The 24,808-nt window shown below is 43.9% G+C and overlaps 1 protein-coding gene across 1 annotated transcript in view; it reads left to right on the top strand.

Annotated features, from left to right (window-relative positions):
• The window catches only part of LOC311115275 (mitochondrial import receptor subunit TOM70-like), a 55,996-nt gene extending 32,063 nt beyond the window's left edge, over nt 1-23,933 (top strand). The window contains exons 9-12 of the mRNA XM_084190472.1: nt 10,836-10,952; nt 12,305-12,402; nt 15,547-15,669; nt 22,444-23,933. Of these exons, the coding sequence (XP_084046598.1) occupies nt 10,836-10,952; nt 12,305-12,402; nt 15,547-15,669; nt 22,444-22,597 (492 nt within the window). The 3' untranslated portion in view covers nt 22,598-23,933. The remainder of the gene's footprint in view (nt 1-10,835; nt 10,953-12,304; nt 12,403-15,546; nt 15,670-22,443) is intronic.
• Nucleotides 23,934-24,808: the final 875 nt, after the last annotated feature.

Below are 24,808 nucleotides of genomic sequence, written 5' to 3' on the forward strand. Positions count from 1 at the left end.
TATTATGGATCCCCATTAGTTCCTGCCAAGGCAGCAGCTACTCTTCCTGGGGTTTATTATGGATCCCCATTAGTTCCTGCCAAGGCAGCAGCTACTCTTCCTGGGGTTTATTATGGATCCCCATTAGTTCCTGCCAAGGCAGCAGCTACTCTTCCTGGGGTTTATTATGGATCCCCATTAGTTCCTGCCAAAGCAGCAGCTACTCTTCCTGAGGTTTATTATGGATCCCCATTAGTTCCTGCTAAGGCAGCAGCTACTCTTCCTGGGGTTTACTTTATCCTATCCCAGGTATTCCTTAAAGAGGTGGGGTTTCAAATGTCTCCGGAAGGTGGTGAGTGACTCCGCTGTCCTGGCGTCGTGAGGGAGCTTGTTCCACCATTGGGGTGCCAGAGCAGCGAACAGTTTTGACTGGGCTGAGCGGGAACCATGCTTCCGCAGAGGTAGGGGAGCCAGCAGGCCAGAGGTGGATGAACGCAGTGCCCTCGTTTGGGTGTAGGGACTGATCAGAGCCTGAAGGTACGGAGGTGCCGTTCCCCTCACAGCTCCGTAGGCAAGCACCATGGTCTTGTAGCAGATGCGAGCTTCAACTGGAAGCCAGTGGAGTGTGCGGAGGAGCGGGGTGACGTGAGAGAACTTGGGAAGGTTGAACACCAGACGGGCTGCGGCATTCTGGATGAGTTGTAGGGGTTTAATGGCACAAGCAGGGAGCCCGGCCAACAGCGAGTTGCAGTAATCCAGACGGGAGATGACAAGTGCCTGGATTAGGACCTGTGCCGCTTCCTGTGTAAGGCAGGGTCGTACTCTCCGAATGTTGTAGAGCATGAACCTACAGGATCGGGTCACCGCCTTGATGTTAGCGGAGAACGACAGGGTGTTGTCCAGGGTCACGCCAAGGCTCTTCGCACTCTGGGAGGAGGACACAACGGAGTTGTCAACCATGATGGCGAGATCATGGAACGGGCAGTCCTTCCCCGGGAGGAAGAGCAGCTCCGTCTTGCCGAGGTTCAGCTTGAGGTGGTGATCCGTCATCCACATTGATATGTCTGCCAGACATGCAGAGATGCGATTCGCCACCTGGTTATCAGAAGGGGGAAAGGAGAAGATTAGTTGTGTGTCGTCTGCGTAGCAATGATAGGAGAGGCCATGTGAGGATATGACAGAGCCAAGTGACTTGGTGTATAGCGAGAATAGGAGAGGGCCTAGAACTGAGCCCTGGGGGACACCAGTGGTGAGAGCACGTGGTGCGGAGACAGCTTCTCGCCACGCCACTTGGTAGGAGCGACCGGTCAGGTAGGACGCAATCCAAGAGTGAGCCGCGCCGGAGATGCCCAGCTCGGAGAGGGTGGAGAGGAGGATCTGATGGTTCACAGTATCAAAGGCAGCAGACAGGTCTAGAAGGACAAGAGCAGAGGAGAGAGAGTTAGCTTTAGCAGTGTGGAGAGCCTCTGTGACACAGAGAAGAGCAGTCTCAGTTGAATGACCAGTCTTGAAACCTGACTGGTTTGGATCAAGAAGGTCATTCTGAGAGAGATAGCAAGAGAGTTGGCTAAAGACGGCACGCTCAATAGTTTTGGAGAGAAAAGAAAGAAGGGATACTGGTCTGTAGTTGTTGACATCGGAGGGATCGAGTGTTGGTTTTTTGAGAAGGGGTGCAACTCTCGCTCTCTTGAAGACGGAAGGGACATAGCCAGCGGTCAAGGATGAGTTGATCAGCGAGGTGAGGTAAGGGAGAAGGTCACCGGAGATGGTCTGGAGAAGAGAGGAGGGGATAGGGTCAAGCGGGCAGGTTGTTGGGCGGCCTGCCGTCACAAGTCGCAAGATTTTATCTGGAGAGAGAGGGGAGAAAGAAGTCAAAGCATAGGGTAGGGCAGTGTGAGCAGGACCAGCAGTGTCATTTGACTTAACAAACGAGGATCGGATGTCGTCAACCTTCTTTTCAAAATGGTTGACGAAGTCATCCACAGAGAGGGGGGGGGGGGGGGAGGGGATTCTGCAGGGAGGAGAATGTGGCAAAGAGCTTCCTAGGGTTAGAGGCGGATGCTTGGAATTTAGAGTGGTAGAAAGTGGCCTTAGCAGCAGAAACAGATGAAGAAAATGTAGAGAGGAGGGAGTGAAAAGATGCCAGGTCTGCAGGGAGTCTAGTTTTCTTCAATTTCCGCTCAGCTGCCCGGAGCTCTGTTCTGTGAGCTCGCAATGAGTCATCAAGCCACGGAGCTGGAGGGGAGGACCGAGCCGGCCGGGAGGATAGGGGACATAGAGAGTCAAAGGATGCAGAAAGGGAGGAGAGGAGGGTTGAGGAGGCAGAATCAGGAGATTGGAGGGAGAAGGATTGAGCAGAGGGAAGAGATGATAGGATGGAAGAGGAGAGAGTAGCGGGGGAGAGAGAGAGCGAAGTTTGCGACGGCGCATTACCATCTGTGTAGGGGCAGAGTGAGTAGTGTTGGAGGAGAGGGAGAGAGAAAAGGATACAAAGTAGTGGTCGGAGACTTGGAGGGGAGTTGCAGTGAGATTAGTAGAACAGCATCTAGTAAAGATGAGGTCAAGCGAATTGCCTGCCTTGTGAGTAGGGGGGGACGGTGAGAGGGTGAGGTCAAAAGAGGAGAGGAGTGGAAAGAAGGAGGCAGAGAGAAATGAGTCAAATGTAGACGTAGGGAGGTTGAAATCCCCCAGAACTGTGAGGGGTGAGCCATCCTCAGGAAAGGAACTTATCAAGGCATCAAGCTCATTGATGAACTCTCCAAGGGAACCTGGAGGGCGATAGATGACAAGGATATTAAGCTTAAATGGGCTAGTGACTGTGACAGCATGGAATTCAAACGAGGAGATAGACAGATGGGTTAGGGGAAAAATTGAGAATGTCCACTTGGGAGAGATGAGGATTCCTGTGCCACCACCCCGCTGACCAGATGCTCTTGGGGTATGCGAGAACACATGGTCAGACGAGGAGAGAGCAGTAGGAGTAGCAGTGTTTTCAGTGGTAATCCATGTTTCCGTCAGCGCCAAGAAGTCGAGGGACTGGAGGGTAGCATAGGCTGGGATGAAGTCTGCCTTGTTGGCAGCAGAACGGCAGTTCCAGAGGCTGCCTGAGACCTGGAACTCCACGTGGGTCGTGCGTGCAGGGACCACCAGGTTAGAGAGGCAGCAGCCACGCGGTGTGAGGCGTTTGTGTAGCCTGTGTGGAGAGGAGAGAACAGGGATAGGCAGAGGCATAGTTGACAGGCTGCAGCAGATGGCTACAATAATGCAGAGGAGATCGGAATAAAATGAACTAAACATCTGGGAAAGGAGAGAGCGGGGCCTCCCTCACCACAACTCCCAAATATAACTCTCCCAACTTCCACCTCAGAAACTATAATTGTTGTAAACTACAGCGGTTCAATGTTTTCTAGGAATAGACTAACCTAGTTTATTCAGCTAGCTAACTAGGTGCAGTATTATTCCGTGAAAAACGTCCGGGCACCTCGTCATAAGACGCCACAGCCAGCTAGCATGCCGGTCTCCAGCAGCAGGGTTTAGCGCCAATACTCAGCCACAACAACCACCAGTGTATCAACACACAAGCTGATCGTTCGTGTCCGTGTCTAACATTGTGGGTTAGTCCCGACAGCTTGAGCGAGTCCGTCGTCAACTTATTCAGCCAGTTAGTTAGCTAGAATAGTTAGCAAACTAGCTAGCCAGTGCTTTCAGACAAAGAAGAACCCCTCCTTTCACGGCACGAACACACAGAGAGAGCCAAACTAACGTTAACTAGTCACCCATGTCCCGAATTCCTTGAGCGACTCGGGCTATCAATATGTAAAAAACTAAACACAAGTGTAGGTTATGACTTACCCCTAGCAGCTACTGTTAGCTAGCCAAGTGCAAAGCTAGCCACTGAATTGACTCAGCCAGTTCGCGTCTGTTCGCTCGGTCGTTCCAGCTATTGTTTACAAGTAGCTATCCAGGTTGCAACAAGCTTGCTAATTTTCAAGCACAGTAGCCACTTGCTACCTAACGTTAACGGTTCAGACAATGAGGTTAGAAAACAGCTGAATGGTAGGCAGTTATTGTATGTAACTATTGTAGGCAGCCAGCTGGCGTAATTACAGGCACTCTCAGGCGTGAAACAACTATACCGTTGCTAATAGCTACTCGCCAGCTAGTCCAGGTGGTGAGTTAGCTAGCTAGCTAGCTTCGTGCTACACCCGGCACCGCCGAATACAATACTAACCTACAATAATTACATACAACAACTACCTACAACAACCCACGATACCTACCTACAATACCTAACTACAATCTAAATACATAGTTTAAACCTTACTCGACAAAGCCCAAGCTATGTATAAAGCCAAACTTACCCGACGCCAAGCTTACCCGACGACCTCCACTACAGCTAACATGTCAATACCTCTCACAAATACAAGTAGTGATGATGTCAATCTCTCCTCCACTTTGAGCCAGGAGAGATTGACATGCATATTTTTCATGTTAGCTCTCTGTGTACATCCAAGGGCCAGCCGTGCTGCCCTGTTCTGAGCCAATTGCAAGTCCCTCTTTGTGGCACCTGACCACACGACTGAACAGTAATCTCTCCTGGCTCAAAGAAGATGATTGTGGACTACAGAAAAAAGAGGACCGAGCACGCCCCCATTCTCATCGACGGGCTGTAGTGGAGCAGGTTGAGAGCTTCAAGTTCCTTGGTGTCCACATCACCAACGAACTATCATGGTCCAAACACACCAAGACAGTCGTGAAGAGAGCACGACAAAACCTATTCCCCCTAAGGAGACTGAAAAGATTTGGCATGGGTCCTCAGATCCTCAAAAAGTTCTACCGCTGCACCATCGAGAGCATCCTGACTGGTTGCATCACCGCCTGGTATGGCAACTGCTCGGCCTCTGACCGCAAGGCACTACAGAGGGTAGTGCATACGGCCCAGTACATCACTGGGGCCAAGCTTCCTGCCATCCAGGACCTCTATACCAGGCTGTGTCAGAGGAAGGCCCTATAAAATTGTCAAAGACTCCAGCCACCCTAGTCATAGACTGTTCTCTCTGCTACAGCACGGCAAGTGGTACCGGAGCGCCAAGTGTAGGTTCAAGAGGCTTCTAAACAGCTTCTACCCCCAAGCCATAAGACTCCTGAACAGCTAATCAAACTATTTGCACTGCCCCCCCACCCCCTCTTTTAAGCTGCTGCTACTCTCTGTTTATTATCTATGCATAGTCACTTTAACTCTACCTACATGTACATATTACCTCAATTACCTCGACTAACCGGTGCTCCCTTACATTGACTCTGTACCGGTACCCCCCTGTATATAGCCTCGCTACTGTTATTTTTACTGCTGCTCTTTAATTATTTGTTACTTTTATTTCGTATTATTTGATATTTTTTATTTTTTATTATTTCTTAAAACTGCATTGTTGGTTAAGGGCGCACGTGACATAACATTTGATTTGATTTAGTCCAGGTGCAACAAAACTAGGGCCTGTAGGACCTGCCTTGTTGATAGTGCTGTTAAGAATGCAGAGAATCGCTTTATTATAGACAGACTTCTCCCCATCCTAGCTACTGTTGTATCAATATGTTTTGACCATGACAGTTTACAATCCAGGGTTACTCCAAGCAGTTTAGTCTCCTCAACTTGATCAATTTCCACATTATTCATTACAAGATGTAGTTGAGGTTTAGGGTTCAGTAAATGATTTGTCCCAAATACAATGCTTTTAGTTTTTGAAATATTTAGGACAAACTTATTCCTTGCCACCCATTCTGAAACTAACTGCAGCTCTTTGTTAAGTGTTGCAGTTATTTCAGTTGCTGTAGTAGCTGACGTGTATAGTGTTGAGTCATCCGCATACATAGACACACTGGCTTTACTCAAAGGCAGTGGCATGTTGTTAGTAAAGATTGAAAAAAGTAAGGGGCCTAGACAGCTGCCCTGGGGAATTCCTGATTCTACCTGGATTTTGTTGGAGAGGCTTCCATTAAAGAACACCCTCTGTGTTCTGTTAGACAGGTAACTCTTTATCCACAATATAGCAGGGGGTGTAAAGCCATAACACATACACTACCGTTCAAAAGTTTGGGGTCACTTAGAAATGTCCTTGTTTTCCATGAAAACATACATGAAATTAGTTTGAATAGGAAATATAGCAACATGCATAGGAAATGTAGTCCATTGACAAGGTTAGAAATAATTATTTTTAATACAAATAATAATTGTGTCCTTCAAATTTAGCTTTCGTCAAAGAATCCTCCATTTGCAGCAATTACAGCCTTGCAGACCTTTGGCATTCTAGTTGTCAATTTGTTGAGGTAATCTGAAGAGATGTCACCCCATGCTTCCTGAAGCACCTCCCACCAGTTGTATTGGCTTGATGGGAACTTCTTACGTACCATACGGTCAAGCTGCTCCCACAACAGCTCAGTAGGGTTGAGATCCGGTGACTGTGCTGGCTACTACATTATAGACAGAATACCAGCTGACTGCTTCTTCCCTAAATAGATCTTGCATAGTTTGGAGCTGTGCTTTGGGTCAATGTCATGTTGTAGGAGGAAATTTGCTCCAATCAAGCACCGTCCACAGGGTGTATGGCAAGTGATAGCCTTCCTTCTTCAAGATCCCTTTTACCCTGTACAAATCTCCCACTTTACATTTCTAAATGACCCTAACCTTTTGAACGGTAGTGTATGTTTTTCCAGCAGCAGACTATGATCGATAATGTCAAAAGCTGTGCTGAAGTCTAACAAAACCGCCCCCACAATCTTTTTATCATCAATTTATCTCAGCCAATCATCAGTCATTTGTGTAAGTGCTGTGCTTGTTGAATGTCCTTACCTATAAGTGTGCTGAAAGTCTGTTGTCAATTAGTTTTTGTAAAATAGCATTTTATCTGGTCAAACACCATTTTTTCCAAAACTTTACTAAGGGTTGGTAACAGGCTGATTGGTCGGCTATTTGAGCCAGTAAAGGATGCTTTACTATTCTTAGGTAGCGGAATGACTTTTGCTTCCCTCCAGGCCTGAGGACACACACATTCTAGTAGGCTTAAACTGAAGATATGGCAAATAGGAGTGGCAATATCGTCCGCTATTATCCTCAGTAATTTTCCATCCAAGTTGTCAGACCCCGGTGGCTTGTCATTGTTGATCGACAATAATATTTGTTTCACTTCTTCCACACTTACTTTACGGAATTGAAAATTACAATGTTTGTCTTTTATAATTTGGTCTGATATACTTGGATGTATAGTGTCAGCGTTTGTTGCTGACATGTCATGCCTAAGTTTGCTACATTTTTACATTTTAGTCATTTAGCAGACGCTCTTATGGGCTCCCGAGTGGCGCAGCGGTCTAAGGCACTGCATCTCAGTGCTTGAGGCGTCACTACAGACCACCTGGTTCGATTCCAGGCTGTATCACAACCGGCCGTGATTGGGAGTCCCATAGGGCGGCGCACAATTGGCCTAGCGTCGTCCGGGTTTGGCCGGTGTAGGCCGTCATTGTAACTAAGAATTTGTTCTTAACTGACTTGCCTAGTTAAATAAATGTAAACAAAAATTAAAATAATCCAGAGCGATTTACAGTTAGTGAGTGCATACATTTTTCATACTGGCCCCCCGTGGGAATCGAACCCACAACCCTGGCGTTGCAAGCGCCATGCTCTACCAACTGAGCTACACGGGGCAAGGTGACTGGGAATATGGCAGAATACAGTGTAGCTATTCACTCCGCAAGGAAATCAAACAGGCAAAACGTCAGTATAGAGTCGCAATTCAACGGCTCAGTCACGAGACGTATGTGGCAGGGTCTACAGACAATCACGGATTACAAAAGGAAAACCAGCCACGTTGCCGACACCGACGTCTTGCTTCCGGACAAGCTAAACACCTTCTTCGCCCGCTTTGAGGATAACACAGTGCCACTGACGAGGCCCACTACCAAGGACTGTGGCCTCTCCTTCTCCATGGCCGACGTGATTAAGACATTTAAGCGTGTTAAACCTTGCAAGGCTGCCGGCCCAGACGGCATCCCTAGCCGCGTCCTCAGAGCATGCGCAGACCAGCTGGCTGGAGTGTTCATGGACATATTCAATCTCTCCCTATCCCAGTCTGCTGTCCCCACTTGCTTCAAGATGTCCACCATTGTTCCTGTACCCAAGAAAGCAAAGGTAACTGAACTAAATGACTATCGCCCCATAGCACTCACCTCTGTCATCATGAAGTGCTTTGAGAGACTAGTCAAGGATCATATCACCTCTACCTTACCTGTCACCCTAGACCCACTTCAATTTGCTTACCGCCCCAATAGATCCACAGACGACGCAATCGCCATCACACTGCACACTGCCCTATCCCATCTGGACAAGAGGAATACCTATGTAAGAATGCTGTTCATTGACTATAGCTCAGCATTCAACACCATAGTACCCTCCAAGCTCATCATTAAGCTTGAGGCCCTGGGTCTGAACCCCACCCTGTGCAACTAGGTCCTGGACTTCCTGACGGGCCGCCCCCAGGTGGTGAAGGGAGGAAACAACATCTCCACTTTGCTGATCCTCAACACTGGGGCCCCACAGGGGTGCGTGCTCAGCCCCCTCCTGTACTCCCTGTTCACCCATGACTACGTGGCCAAGCACGCCTCCAACTCAATCATCAAGTTTGCAGACGACACAACAGTAGGCTTGATTACCAACAACAATGAGACAGCCTACAGGAAGGAGGTGAGGGCTCTGGGAGTGTGGTGCCAGGAAAATAACCTCTCACTTAACGTCAACAAAACAAAGGAGATGATCGTGGACTTCAGGAAACAGCAGAGGGTGCACCCCCCTATCCACATCGACGGGACCGCAGTGGAGAAGGTGGAAAGCTTCAAGTTCCTTGGCGTACACATCACTGACTAACTGAAATGGTTCAGCCACGCAGACAGTGTGGTGAAGAAGGCGCAACTGAGCTTCTTCAACTTCAGGAGGCTGAAGAAATTCGGCTTGGCACCTAAAACCCTCAACTTTTACAGATGCACAATTGAGAGCATCCTGTCGGGCTGTATCACCGCCTGGTACGGCAACTGCACCGCCCGCAGCCGCAGGGCTCTCCAGAGGGTGGTGCGGTCTGCCCAACGCATTACCGGGGGAAAACTACCCGCCCTCCAGGACACATACAGCACCCGATGTCACAGGAAGGCCAAAAAGATCATCAAGGACAGCAATCACCCGAGCCACTGCCTGTTCACCCCGCTATCATCCAGAAGGCGAGGTCAGTACAGGTGCATCAAAGCTGCGACCTAGAGACTGAAAAACTAAGAGAGTGCAAAGCTGTCAACAAGGCAAACTGTGGCTATTTGAAGGATCTCAAATATAAAATATATTTAGATTTGTTTAACACTTTTTTGGTTACTACATGATTCCATATGTTTTATTTCATAGTTTTCATGTCTTCACTATTATTCTACAATGTAGAAAATAGTAAAAAATTAAGAAAAACTGAGTATGTGTTCTTAAACTCTTCACCGGTAGTGTAGATATTCTTAATTCCATTCCTTACTTAGATGTGTATTGGGTATGTGTTGTGAAATTGTTAGATATTACTGCACTGTCGGAGCTAGAAGCACAAGCATTTCGCTACACCTGCAATAACATCTGCTAAACACATGTATGTGACCAATAAAATAAGCAATTTCATAAAAGTGTCAAGTGCAGCGTCTTGTTGCTCGTCATTACACACCACAGACCAATAAATATCTTCACATCATCAACATATGAATCACTACAAAACGTATTGTATGACCTCTTATACACTATATTAGGCCCAGCCTTTGGAACTTTGGTTTTCCTAGATATGGCTACTATACTGTGATCACTACATCCAATGGATTTGGATACTGCTTTCAAACTAATCTCTGCAGCATTAGTAAAGTTATGATCAATACATGTTGATGATTTCATTCCTGTACTGTTTGTAACCACCCTGGTAGGTTGATTGATAACCTGAACCAGGTTGCAGGCCTAGTTACAGTTTGTAGCTTTCTCGTGAGTGGGCAGCTTGATGAAAGCCAGTAAATATTTATATCACCCAGAAAGTATACCTCTCTATTGATATCACATATATTATCAAGCATTTCACCCATGTTATCCAGATACTGACTGTTAGCACTTGGTGGTCTATAGCAGCTTCCCACCAGAATGGGCTTTAGGTGAGGCAGATGAACCTGTAGCCATATTACCTCAACAGTATTTAACTTGAGATCCTCTCTAAGCTTTACAGGAATGTGGTTCTGAATATAAACCGCAACACCGCCCCGTTGGCATTTCTGTATTTTCTGTAAATGTTATAACTTTGTATTGCTACCCACTGTATCATCAAAGGTATTATCTAAGTGAGTTTCAGAAATTGTCAGAATATGAACCTTGTTTCTTAAGATACATATGTTAACGTGGGCTATTTCTAACACTTTCCTGGGATGCTTGATTATTTTTCTTGCTTTACTGGGAAGCTTAGCAGAGGTAGACATACTCAGGTTATTTTTATTAGTGCAGGGTGAGCTGCACCCAGTGGACTTCCTGCTAGGGCACACCACCTCAGTGCTAACAGTATTACTCTGGTTCATAGGCACATGATTACTGCATACAATAGCTGTAGGATCAGCAGAGGCATTCAGGGCAGTAAGAGGGACATAAATTAGGTTACTTACATTGTGTCTTCCAACGCCCCTGGGATAATGTGTATTTGCTGAAGCATTATGATAAGTCATTATGGAGCATAGCTCTCTAAGGTTGGTGCAGTATGAACCATTCTAAATGTGTGTTGATGATAGAGGTTAACCAGCTAGTCTGTGTGCCTCCCCCCCAGTACAGACAAGCATACACTGGGAACAGCCAGTCCCAGGTGCAGACGGCCATGGACGGCTTTGAGGACATCGTCAGGAGGTTCCCCAAGTGTGCCGAGGGATACGCTCTTTATGCACAGGTAGGAATACGCTCTGTATGTACAGGTGCACTGTCTGTCATTAACACTGTCTCACCTGTCAGGTACACTGTCATTAACACTGTCTCACCTGTCATTAACACTGTCTCACCTGTCATTAACACTGTCTCACCTGTCAGGTACACTGTCATTAACACCGTCTCACCTGTCATTAACACCGTCTCACCTGTCATTAACACCGTCTCACCTGTCATTAACACTGTCTCACCTGTCATTAACACTGTCTCACCTGTCAGGTACACTGTCATTAACACCGTCTCACCTGTCATTAACACTGTCTCACCTGTCATTAACACTGTCTCACCTGTCAGGTACACTGTCATTAACACTGTCTCACCTGTCATTAACACTGTCTCACCTGTCAGGTACACTGTCATTAACACCGTCTCACCTGTCATTAACACTGTCTCACCTGTCAGGTACACTGTCATTAACACCGTCTCACCTGTCATTAACACCGTCTCACCTGTCATTAACACTGTCTCACCTGTCATTAACACTGTCTCACCTGTCAGGTACACTGTCATTAACACCGTCTCTCCTGTCATTAACACCGTCTCTCCTGTCATTAACACCGTCTCTCCTGTCATTAACACCGTCTCTCCTGTCATTAACACCGCCTCTCCTGTCATTAACACCGCCTCTCCTGTCATTAACACCGCCTCTCCTGTCATTAACACCGCCTCTCCTGTCATTAACACCGCCTCTCCTGTCATTAACACCGCCTCTCCTGTCATTAACACCGTCTCTCCTGTCATTAACACCGTCTCTCCTGTCATTAACACCGTCTCTCCTGTCATTAACACTGTCTCATTAACACCGTCTCATTAACACCGTCTCATTAACACCGTCTCTCCTGTCATTAACACCGTCTCTCCTGTCATTAACACCGTCTCTCCTGTCATTAACACCGTCTCTCCTGTCATTAACACCGTCTCTCCTAGCCAATATACCACTAAGGGCTGTTCTTAGTCACGACACAAGGCCTGGAAACAGCCCTTAGCCGTGGTATATTGGCCATATACCACACCCCCTTATTGCTATTATAAACTGGTTACCAATGGATTTAGAGGAGTAAATGTTTTGTCATACCCGTGGTATACCGTCTGATATACCATGGCTTTCAGCCTATCAGCATTCAGGGCTGGACCCACCCAGGTTCTAATAATAAATCACATCTTACCTGCAGTAGATTATGGCTGCTTGAAAAACTTATTGTTTAACAGAACTTAAAATCTCTCGCTCAATTTTATTCATTTCATTAAATTTGTCCTAAAATGTACTTGAGTATGTGAATCACCCTGAAACATTTCTCCTGTGTGTCTGTTATTCAGGCGTTGACTGACCAGCAGCAGTTTGGCAAGGCAGATCAGATGTACAACAAGTGCATTGACCTGGAGCCAGACAACGCTACAACATACGTCCACAAGGGGTGAGTTAGTCTCACAACGCTACAACATACGTCCACAAGGGGTGAGTTAGTCTGACAACGCTACAACATACGTCCACAAGGGGTGAGTTAGTCTGACAACGCTACAACATACGTCCACAAGGGGTGAGTTAGCCAGACAACGCTACAACATACGTCCACAAGGGGTGAGTTAGCCAGACAACGCTACAACATACGTCCACAAGGGGTGAGTTAGCCTGACAACGCTACAACATACGTCCACAAGGGGTGAGTTAGTCTGACAACGCTACAACATACGTCCACAAGGGGTGAGTTAGCCAGACAACGCTACAACATACGTCCACAAGGGGTGAGTTAGCCAGACAACGCTACAACATACGTCCACAAGGGGTGAGTTAGCCTGACAACGCTACAACATACGTCCACAAGGGGTGAGTTAGTCTGACAACGCTACAACATACGTCCACAAGGGGTGAGTTAGTCTGACAACGCTACAACATACGTCCACAAGGGGTGAGTTAGCCAGACAACGCCACAACATACGTCCACAAGGGGTGAGTTAGCCAGACAACGCTACAACATACGTCCACAAGGGGTGAGTTAGTCTGACAACGCTACAACATACGTCCACAAGGGGTGAGTTAGTCTGACAACGCTACAACATACAGTACCAGTCAAAAGTTTGGACACCTCCTCATTCCAGGGTTTTTCTTTATTTTTACTATTTTCTACATTGTAGAATAATAGTGAAGACATCAAAACTATGAAATAACACATATGGAATCATGTAGTAACCAAAAAAGTGTTCAACAAATCAAAATATATTTTATATTTGAGATTCTTCAAAGTAGCCACCCTTTGCCTTGATGACAGCTTTCCACACTTTGGCAATTCTCTCAACCAGCTTCATGAGGTAGTCACCTGGAATGCATTTCAATTAACAGGTGTGCCTTGTTGAAAGTTAATTTGTGGAATTTCTTTCCTTAATGCATTTGAGCCAATCAGTTGTGTTGTGACAAGGTAGGGGGGTATACAGAAGATAGCCCTATTTGGTAAAAGACCAAGTCCATATTATGGCAAGAACAGCTCAAATAAGCAAAGAGAAACGACAGTCCATCATTACTTTAAGACATGAAGGTCAGTCAATACGGAAAATGACAAGAACTTTGAACGTTTCTTCAAGTGCAGTCGCAAAAACCATCAAGAGCTATGATGAAACTGGCTCTCATGAGGACTGCCATAGGAAAGGAAGACCCAGAGTTACCTCTGCTGCAGAGGATAAGTTCATTAGAGTTACCAGCCACAGAAATTGCAGCCCAAATAAATGCTTTACGGAGTTCAAGTCACAGACACATCTCAACATCAACTGTTCAGAGGAGACTGTGTGAATCAGGCCTTCATGGTCGAATTGCTACAAAGAAACCACTACTAAAGGACACCAATAAGACAAGCAATGGACATTAGACCGGTGGAAATCTGTCCTTTGGTCTGATGAGTCCAAATTTGAGTTTTGGTTCCAATGTGTCTTTGTGAGACGCAGAGTAGGTGAACGGATGATCTCCGCATGTGTGGTTCCCACCATGAAGCATGGAGGAGGAGGTGTTATGGTGTGGGGGTGCTTTGCTGGTAACACTGTCTGTGATTTATTTAGAATTCAAGGCCCACTTAACCAGCATGGCTACCACAGCATTCTTCAGCGATACGCCATCTCATCTGGTTTGGGCTTAGTCCCGCTATCATTTGTTTTTCAACAGGATAATGACCCAACACACCTCCAGGCTGTGTATGGGCTATTTGACCAAGAAGGAGAGTGATGGAGTGCTGCATCAGATGACCTGGCCTCCACAATCCCCTGACCTCCCTTGAACTCTGTGAAGCATTTATTTGGGCTGCAATCTGAGGTGCAGTTAACTCTAATGAACTTATCCTCTGCAGCAGAGGTACCTCTGGGTCTTCCATTCCTGTGGCAGTCCTCATGAGAGCCAGTTTCATCATAGCTCTTGATGGTTTTTGCGACTGCACTTGAAGAAACTTTCAACGTTTTTGAAATGTTCCGTATTGACTGACCTTCATGTCTTAAAGTAATGATGGACTGTCGTATCTCTTTGCTTATTTGAGCTGTTCTTGCCATAATACGGACTTGGTCTTTTACCAAATAGGGCTATCTTCTGTATACCACCCCTACCTTGTCACAACACAACTGATTGGATCAAACGCATTAAGAATGAAAAACAATCCACAAATTAACTTTTAAGAAGGCACACCTGTTAATTGAAATGCATTCCAGGTGACTACCTCATGAAGCTGGTTGAGAGAATGCCAAGAGTGTGCAAAGCTGTCATCAAGGCAAAGGGTGGCTATTTGAAGAATCTCAAATATAAAATATATTTTGATTTAACACTTTTTTGGTTACTACATGATTCCATATGTGTTATTTCATAGTTTTGATATCTTCACTATTATTCTACAATGTAGAAAATAGTAAAAAATAAAGAAAAACCCTTGAATGAGTAGGTGTGTCCAAACGTTTGACCGGTAGTGTACGTCCACAAGGGGTGAGTCAGTCTGCTTTTACTGTTAACAGGGTTATCACTGTAGTAATGTCACGCATTGCATTGATGGATTCTGTTTCTATAACCTCCATGAGGTGGATGGGAGGGGCATCCCTGGTCCTTGAGATGAGGGGCATCCCAGGGGCCTCATTTGTAAACGTTGTGTACACACAAATAATGCCGCAAAACATGCGTGCGCCAGTTTCCACGCAAAAGTTGGCATTTATAAAAACTGAACTTGACATGAGAATGTGCTTATCCTCCCGCAAACTTTAGACCATGCATACGCACAGTTTCGTGCACGCAGATATTTAGTGTTAGATTTACGCAATAGTTATAAATGAGGCCCCTGGTGTGAGGAGGTTGTGAGGGGCAGAGGCCTGTGGATCTGTAGTAATGTTTGAGTATAGTAATAAATGAGGCCCCTGGTGTGAGGAGATAGAGGGGCAGAGGCCTGTGGATCTGTAGTGAGGCCCCTGGTGTGAGGAGGTAGAGGGGCAGAGGCCTGTGGATCTGTAGTAATGTTTGAGTATAGTTATAAATGAGGCCCCTGGTGTGAGGAGGTAGAGGGGCAGAGGCCTGTGGATCTGTAGTAATTCCTGTGTGTGTTCAGGTTGTTGCAGCTCCAGTGGAAGCAGGACTTGGACCTGGGCCTGGACCTCATCAGCAAGGCCATTGAGATCGACAACAAATGTGACTTTGCCTACGAAACCATGGGAACTATTGAAGTTCAAAGGTTAGTTCAATACTTTTAAAAATATTGCCCAGTAATAAGTTTAGAGTTTGGTTTAGAAGGCATTAAATAACATCTTAGTACATTATTTAATTTTTTACATTAACAACAAATATAACAGAATATACAGTCATACTTTACAACCCAGTATACAAATAAATACTAACTTTATACACAGGGGTATATACATTTAAACAAGAGTAAAGGCTTCACAGGCATTTAGGGTTCGCTTTGCTTTATCTTTTATTTGTATGCTGCATAAAAAAACATCTGTTTTTAAAAGTGAGAATCTTGGCTTTTCTTTAGCCCACTTGCATTTACAGTATGTATAAAATATTGACCATACATAATACAGAGATTCATTATACTTTGTTCTGATCCAAATCCTGATTATCAAATAACAGTCAAACATCCTTCCCATCAAGCTGAACTCTAGCACCAGTTGCTCTAAAAAGGAAATGCTCAAGATGTCCAAAAAATCTTAGTACAAATACATGATATACATTAGTTTCATCTTCAATTTGACAAAAGAAACTTTTTTTTTAATTAAGTGAATAATTTTAAAAGACTTCACGGACGTTGTTAGTGACACAATACTTTCTATTTTAATTCCATACCGCTTTCCAATTAATGTTATTACATTTAGAATTCTGCTGACGTAAAAGAAGACTCGGTACATTAAGAACACCTGCTCTTTCCATGACGTACACTGAGTGGACAAAACATTAAGAACACCTGCTCTTTCCATGACATACACTGAGTGGACAAAACATTAAGAACACCTGATAGGGGACAGAATGCGGTCGGACCATCATATCATTGGAATATACATTACTCTTACTGATTTTCCACGTGGGCGAGGATATTGGACATTTAATCAAAGCCTATTGGATGATAACTTGTTTTTAACTAGGAAAGAGGAATTTATAACTGATTTTTTCCAACATAACATAGGTACAGCAAATCCCCTTATTGTATGGGACACCTTTAAATGTGCCTTTTAGAGGCTATGGAATTCAGTACTCACCTCGAAAACAAAAGCAATTTAGGTCAAAAGAGTCCATACTAACAAAGGAAATAGAAGGTCTAACAGAACAGATACAGTGGGGAAAAAAAGTATTTAGTCAGCCACCAATTGTGCAAGTTCTCCCACTTAAAAAGATGAGGCCTGTAATTTTCATCATAGGTACACGTCAACTATGACAGACAAATTGAGGGAAAAAAAATTAAGAAAATCACATTGTAGGATTTTTAATGAATTTATTTGCAAATTATGGTGGAAAATAAGTATTTGGTCACCTACAAACAAGCAAGATTTCTGGCTCTCACAGACCTGTAACTTCTTCTTTAAGAGGCTCCTCTGTCCTCCACTCGTTACCTGTATTAATGGCACCTGTTTGAACTTGTTATCAGAATAAAAGACACCTGTCCACAACCTCAAACAGTCACACTCCAAACTCCACTATGGCCAAGACCAAAGAGCTGTCAAAGGACACCAGAAACAAAATTGTAGACCTGCACCAGGCTGGGAAGACTGAATCTGCAATAGGTAAGCAGCTTGGTTTGAAGAAATCAACTGTGGGAGCAATTATTAGGAAATGGAAGACATACAAGACCACTGTTAATCTCCCTCGATCTGGGGCTCCACGCAAGATCTCACCCCGTGGGGTCAAAATGATCACAAGAACGGTGAGCAAAAATCCCAGAACCACACGGGGGGACCTAGTGAATGACCTGCAGAGAGCTGGGACCAAAGTAACAAAGCCTACCATCAGTAACACACTACGCCGCCAGGGACTCAAATCCTGCAGTGCAGACGTGTCCCCCTGCTTAAGCCAGTACATGTCCAGGCCCGTCTGAAGTTTGCTAGAGTGCATTTGGATGATCCAGAAGAGGATTGGGAGAATGTCATATGGTCAGAATATAACTTTTTGGTAAAAACTCAACTCGTCGTGTTTGGAGGACAAAGAATGCTGAGTTGCATCCAAAGAACACCATACCTACTGTGAAGCATGGGGGTGGAAACATCATGCTTTGGGGCTGTTTTTCTGCAAAGGGACCAGGACGACTGATCCATGTAAAGGAAAGAATGAATGGGGCCATGTATCATGAGATTTTGAGTGAAAACCTTCCATCAGCAAGGGCATTGAAGATGAAACTTGGCTGGGTCTTTCAGCATGACAATGATCCCAAACACACCGCCCGGGCAACGAAGGAGTGGCTTCGTAAGAAGCATTTCAAGGTCCTGGAGTGGCCTAGCCAGTCTCCAGATCTCTACCCCATAGAAAATCTTTGGAGGGAGTTGAAAGTCAGTGTTGCCCAGCGACAGCCCCAAAACATCACTGCTCTAGAGGATATCTGCATGGAGGAATGGGCCAAAATACCAGCAACAGTGTGTGAAAACCATGTGAAGACTTACAGAAAACGTTTGACCTGTGTCATTGCCAACAAAGGGTATATAACAAAGTATTGAGAAACTTTTGTTATTGACCAAATACTTATTTTCCACCATAATTTGCAAATAAATTCATTAAAAATCCTACAATGTGATTTTCTGGATTTTTTTTCCTCATTTTGTCTGTCATAGTTGACGTGTACCTATGATGAAAATTACAGGCCTCTCTCATCTTTTTAAGTGGGAGAACTTGCACAATTGGTGGCTGACTAAATACTTTTTTTCCCCACTGTATATAGCAATAAAAACTAACATAGAGGCTCAGAATACATTAGAGGAAAAACAAAAATAAATGGAGAAACTTATTCAAGAAAGATCAAGTGTAATATATTATCAAAATAAAGCAAACTGGATGGAATAAGGGGAAAAAGGCACCACATTCTTTTTTAATCTTCAACATAGGAATGCTAACAAAAATAATTTATTGAAACTGGTTACAAATGACGGAGTCACCCATGATTCGCCAAATGATATTTTGAAGGAGGAAACAAAGTACTTTAAGCATATGTTTTCGTTTCAGTCGCCTCCATCTCCTCTAACTGAAGCAAATTGTAGAGATTTTTTTTCTATTGATAATGTAAAATTAACAGCCATACAGAAAGACTCATGTGAAGGTGAAATTACAGAGGAGGAACTTCTGGATGCAATTAAAGACTTTAAGTCCAGGAAAACTCCAGGGTTGGATGGCATACCAGTCGAGGTATACCAAACCTTTTTTTATATACTCAGAGGACCGTTATTAGCATGTTTTAACCACTCCTATGTAAATGGTAGATTATCAGACACTCAAGAAGAAAGTCTGATTTCATTATTACTGAAACAGGATACAAGTGGGAAATATAAAGATCCAGTCCATAAAAAAAATCGGAGGCCCCTTACACTTCAGTGTTGTGATGCAAAAATTCTAGCAAAATGTATAGCGCATAGAATTAAAAAGGTATAGTCGGACATTATTCATTCTAATCAGACAGGTTTTTTACATGGACGATACATTGGAGATAATATAAGGCAAGTACTGGAAACAATAGAACACTATGAAAAATCTGGGAAACCAGGCCTGGTATTCATAGCAGACTTTGAAAAGGCATTTGATAAAGTACGACTGGGGTTTATATATAAATGCCTGGACAATCTCTTGTAAAATGGGTTAAAATCATGTATAGTAACCCTAGGTGTAAAATAGTAAATAATGGCTATTTCTCAGAAAGTTTTAAACTGTCAAGAGGAGTGAAACAAGGTTGTCCACTATCGGCATATCTATTTATTAATGCCATTGAGATGTTAGCTATTAAAATCAGATCCAACAATAATATCAAGGGATTAGAAATCCAGGGCTTAAAAACAAAGGTGTCATTGTACGCTGATGATTCATGTTTTCTTTTAAATCCACAACTTGAATCCCTCCACAGCCTCATAGTGGATCTAGATACATTTTCTAACCTCTCTGGATTACAACCAAATTATGACAAATGTACTATATTACGTATTGGATCACTAAAAAATAAAATGTTAACATTACCATGTAGTTTACCAATAAAATGGTCTGATGGTGATGTGGATATAATCGGAATACATATCCCAAAGGAAATAAATGATCTCACTCCAATACATTCTAATAGAAAGTTAGCAAAAATAGATAAGATCTTGCTACCATGGAAAGGTAAATACCTGTCAATTTGTGGAAAAATCACCCTGATTTTAACTCTTTAGTATTATCCCAGTTTACCTATTTGCTTATGGTCTTGCCTACGCCTAGCGAACAGTTTTTTAAATTATATGAGAAAAAAATATTCCATTTTATTTGGAACGGCAAGCCAGACAAAATTAAACGAGCCTATTTATATAATGAATATGAATTCGGAGGACAGAAATGATTAAATATTAAAGCATTAGACCTATCACTAAAAGCTTCAGTCACACAAAAGTTATACTTAAATCCGAACTTGTCTCACCCAATGTTCAAGAATGGCCTTTTTCCCTTTATTCAGATTTAATCCTCCAGAAACGACAGAACAAATAATGCAACAAATATTGTGGTTAAACTCAAATATACTAATTGATAATAAACCTTTTTTTTTTTTGACAATGTTTAAAAAAGGTATAATCTTCGTAAATGATATTATCGGTAGGACTGGTGGAGTTATGTCGCACATGCAGCTAACAAAAACATATGGAAATGTCTGCTCTACCAGTGTATGTGTATCAAATACTTGTTCTCCCCACTGTATATAAAACACATGTAAAAAATATATAGGGTGTGTTCGTAAATTAAATCTGGAGTGCCAGAGTGCGCTCTGGGCGTTCGTAAATTCAGGGCATTGTCAGATTGCCCATTCGTAAATTCAGAGCGTTTCACTCTCGGAGTGTTCAGAGCGCACGCTGGATGCTCTGGCCAAGGAGTAGGGTTGATCAGAGTGTTCTGACCTCACAACGGCAGTCAAGCACCCAAGCTAACTGGCTAACGTTGGCTAGCTTGCTAGCTACTTCCAGACACAAATTAGAGAACAGCTGACTCTGACCATTTTACTCGCCCTAGCAGAGCTGGTTAGGCTGTTTTCATGTTATCCAGAGCGTTGGTGACTAACTGTGCTGCTGGCAACAATTTAATTACACTTTTTTGCCTATGTTTACTGACACCGGCCGTATTCAACGGGTGTTGAGTGTTCGTAAATTCATCAGTTACTCTGCGCTCTGGCACACTCAGACGAGAGTGCTCTGAAATCGGAGTAGGTAGCCAAAATGAAGTTACGAACGCACCCATAATATTTATACAACGGGTGGGTCTAATCCTGAATGCTGATTGGTTAAAACCGCATTCCAGCCGGTGTCTATTCCACAAGTTAGCACCGGCTAAATCTATGACGTTAAAATGCCTATTTACTCTGTACCACTGTCTCTTCAGCCCAGCCAGACAATTTATAAACTTGATCTCCACTATAAAAAGCATCTAGACATTATCTCCCATTTCTTTTAGACTAACATTTAGTTTTAAACAGTGGAGATTTGTATATGTGTGTGTGTGTGTGTGTATATATATATATATATATATATATATATATGTGTGTATAAACCTGTCTGTCTCTCTGGCATTATCAACATTGTTTCAATATTGTAATTCGATCTCCAGGTGTACCATAGTAATGAACGTGTCAGGAGTCGGGACGAGACAGACAGGCAGCGTTTCTATTAATCAGCTGGCATCATTTTTTATGGATATATACAAAGAAATGTCCATTGAAAAAAGGTCAAACGAAACGAAATGCAGCTAGTTTGCAGTCTTTCCAGCTTCAGTTTGAAGTGATTGTGTTAGCTGTGTTGTTGGCTAGCTCCTCTGAACAACAGTGTCCTGAGGAGAGAGCACATTGTCTATGCCTGGTGAAATCGCGCCTCATTAGCTCATTGTTATGGATGTATCCAAATAAATGTCACTAGAAAACAGCTTAAACAAATGCAGCTACTGTTGTTCTTCTGGCTGCACTGTTTGACGTGACTAAGTTAGCTGTAGTTGGCTAGCTAGCAAGCAAGGGATAAAAACGTTGCCAGCCAGTATGGCAATAGAACATTTACAACGAAAAACTGGGTCGAGTCTATAGACACAGCACAAAAAGACTGAACGACTGGGTCGCGTCCATAGATACAGAACAAAAAGACTGAACGACTGGGTCGCATCTCTGGCAACCGAACCGATGGAACAAACGACCAGCCGGCTTGGGTAGCAACCCTAGATTTGTGTCGGGACTATGTCTTGTGGAAGGATTAAATAGTATGAATAAATTCATCAAAATAACGTTTTTAATGAAAATATGTCAATCGTTATTTGAATATAATAATAATATATATGAATATGTTGGTAACCCGTTGTATAAAAGTGATAATGCCCTCGAAGCCGGTGTTTGGAGGATATATTGGCTCGGTTTGCCGCCCGAGTGGCGCAGTGGTCTAAGGCACTGCATCGCAGTGCTAGCTGTGCCACTAGAGATCCTGGTTCGAATCCAGGCTCTGTCGTAGCCGGCCGTGACCGGGAGACCCATGGGGCGGCGCACAATTGGCCCAGCGTCGTCCAGGGTAGGGGAGGGAATGGCCGGCAGGGATGTTGGTAGAGCATGGCGTTTGCAACGCCAGGGTTGTGTGTTCGATTCCCGCGGGGGGCCAGTATGAAAATAAAATTAAAATTAAATAAAAAATATGTATGCACTCACTAACTGAATGTCGCTCTGGATAAGAGCGTCTGCTAAATGACTAAAATGTAAAAAATGTAATATATCCTCCAAACACCGGCTTCTCTGGCATTATCACTTAGATAAACTTCCCTCTCATTTCAGGGGGAACCTGGACAAGGCGATAGACATGTTCAACAAGGCCATCAACCTGGCCAAGTCAGAGATGGAGATGGCCCACCTGTACTCGCTGTGTGACGCGGCCCACGCCCAGACTGAGGTAGCCAGGAAGTACGGGCTGAAGCCACCCACGCTGTAACACTCCTGTCACATGACCCACCTTACCCAAGCCCCTCCCACTCTCCACTGCTGAGCCTGATCATATTAAAACTGCAGATGTTTGAGTAATTTTGTTTTGTACAAGACATGAGAACTACCAGTGGTTAAAGATGAATGTAAAATATATGTGACTAGGGTTGCAAAATTCCAGTAACTTTCCCAGAATTACCCGGTTTTCCTGAAATCCAGGAATTATGAGGAAATAAGCAGGAAATCCGTGAAACCGCAGGATTTCTGGAAAACCAGGGAGGGAAGGTTGGGAAAGTCTGTGACCATCTATTATGACCATGTTTGTCACGTTGAATTGGAGTTTAAACCAGAACCCCAAGCCGCTGGTAAATAGGGTGAGGTTTTAACCCTCACGGCCCTCTCCCTCACACCCCCCGTCTCCTGATATTTAGTTTGAGCCGGACCACGACCTCTATTGTCCCTCCTGTACCAGTCCAGAAGGTCTTGTTTTCTCTACCAGGAACATGTGGATGGCCTTATGAAGCCAGGGATCCATCCAGAAATAATTCAACCTTCTAAAATCAAAGGGAGATTCGCTCAATAGATTTTCGCCATCTCAGTGCTGACTAATCCATATTCGGACGAATTTTAAGATAAATGTCTAATGTCGCCTCCACAATGAGAGAACTGGATAGAGTTCCAATGGACTGTTCATTTGTTACTATATATTAGTTCTTGTTCTCTAACAAATGTTTCTGTCCAGACATATCCTCAAGATGACGTAACATTATCATTGAATGGCTAATTTAAATGCAGGATTAAAATGTTAGTCAAATGTGTGTGTAATGATGGATGTCTGTGTTTGGTGTAAAGCTGGAGTTTATATGATTATGTGTTGGATAAGAGCCCAGGTGAAGTCAGGGTCCTTAAGTGTTGTTTATTTTGGGGGGTGGGATTGCCTGTTTTTCCTTTTTATATATTCTGTACAGCATGTAAGATTTCTCTTTTTAAGTCAGTGTTAATGCAATGCTCGTGCTGAATACTGGTCTGAAGCCATCTGGCCATTTTGGGAAGGCTAGACCTGATAACAATGAGCATTTAGACCTAAAATGACACCTTTAATTCAGCAATTCTCGAAATGTAACACTTTTTTTTTTTTTTTTTTTTTTTTCAACTGCTTGTAGATTCAGAAAATGTCAGAAGGGACAATTATTGTTATATTTTTTCAGGCTCAGTCAACTTTTACTTTGCAGGGGGCAGGTATGCCATCATACAGAAAGTATTCACACCCAGTGGCGTGTATTCATGGATGCCAAGGGAAGCCAGGCTTCCCCAAAAAATGACCAATAAAAAAAACATACCATTTATTTAGTCTCTCTGTGTGTCATAATTGTCCTTAAATTCGAGAGGCTGAATGTATCTCACAGGAGAAAGCATCGGAGCGAGAGAAACAGCGCCCCTCTGTCTCTCTATGTGTAGTCCATCTATCTGATGCTGTCTGGTCAAAACGAGTATGACATTGTTGCCGCCCATAGCATTGAAGGCAAGGGAAGCCAGCGAGCATTTGGCCTCACTTGATAATAAAAAGTATACAAAATTAGCCAATCAGCGTTGAGCTAAACTGAGTGAGCTCAACTGTGATTGGTCCTGGCGCAGCAAAAAAAAGTGTCAAAGGAAGCCAGCTTGGATTTTGGCGTCACTCCTATCAAATCCCATTGAGAGCAAACATCATTGACAGAAACAACTTGAATTGTTGCATCTTGTTGTGTTGTTGTCCTCCGGTGGCTAGCCAGCTAGCTAAAATTGGCCCTTTCCTAAATTAGCCATGGGTGGAGACAGGGATTTGGACTTGTGGTTTTACTTAATGATTATATGAGGCGTTTCTGATCCAACCATTATTTCATACATTGTTGTCCCCTGGCCTGAGAGGATGGAAGTTCAATATGTAGCTAGATGTAGAAGGCTAATATTAACTAGTTAGGCTAGCGAGCAAGCCATGTAGCCTAGGTCATGTAGCATAGGACAACAAAAAATAAAAGCGTGTACTGTATGACAGAGTGATAGACCGTTTCATCAACATGAAAGAGAGGAGGATGGCATACCAAAGGTCAAGCATGGTGGTGGTGGTGTGATGGTTTGGGGATGCTTTGCTGCCTCAGGACCTGGACGACTTGCCTTAATAGAAGGAACCATGAATTCTGCTCCGTATCAGAGAATTCTACAGGAGAATGTCAGACCATCC

This window comes from Coregonus lavaretus (assembly GCF_964263955.1).
Source record: "Coregonus lavaretus genome assembly, contig: HAP1_SCAFFOLD_689, whole genome shotgun sequence".
Lineage (NCBI taxonomy): Eukaryota > Metazoa > Chordata > Actinopteri > Salmoniformes > Salmonidae > Coregonus > Coregonus lavaretus.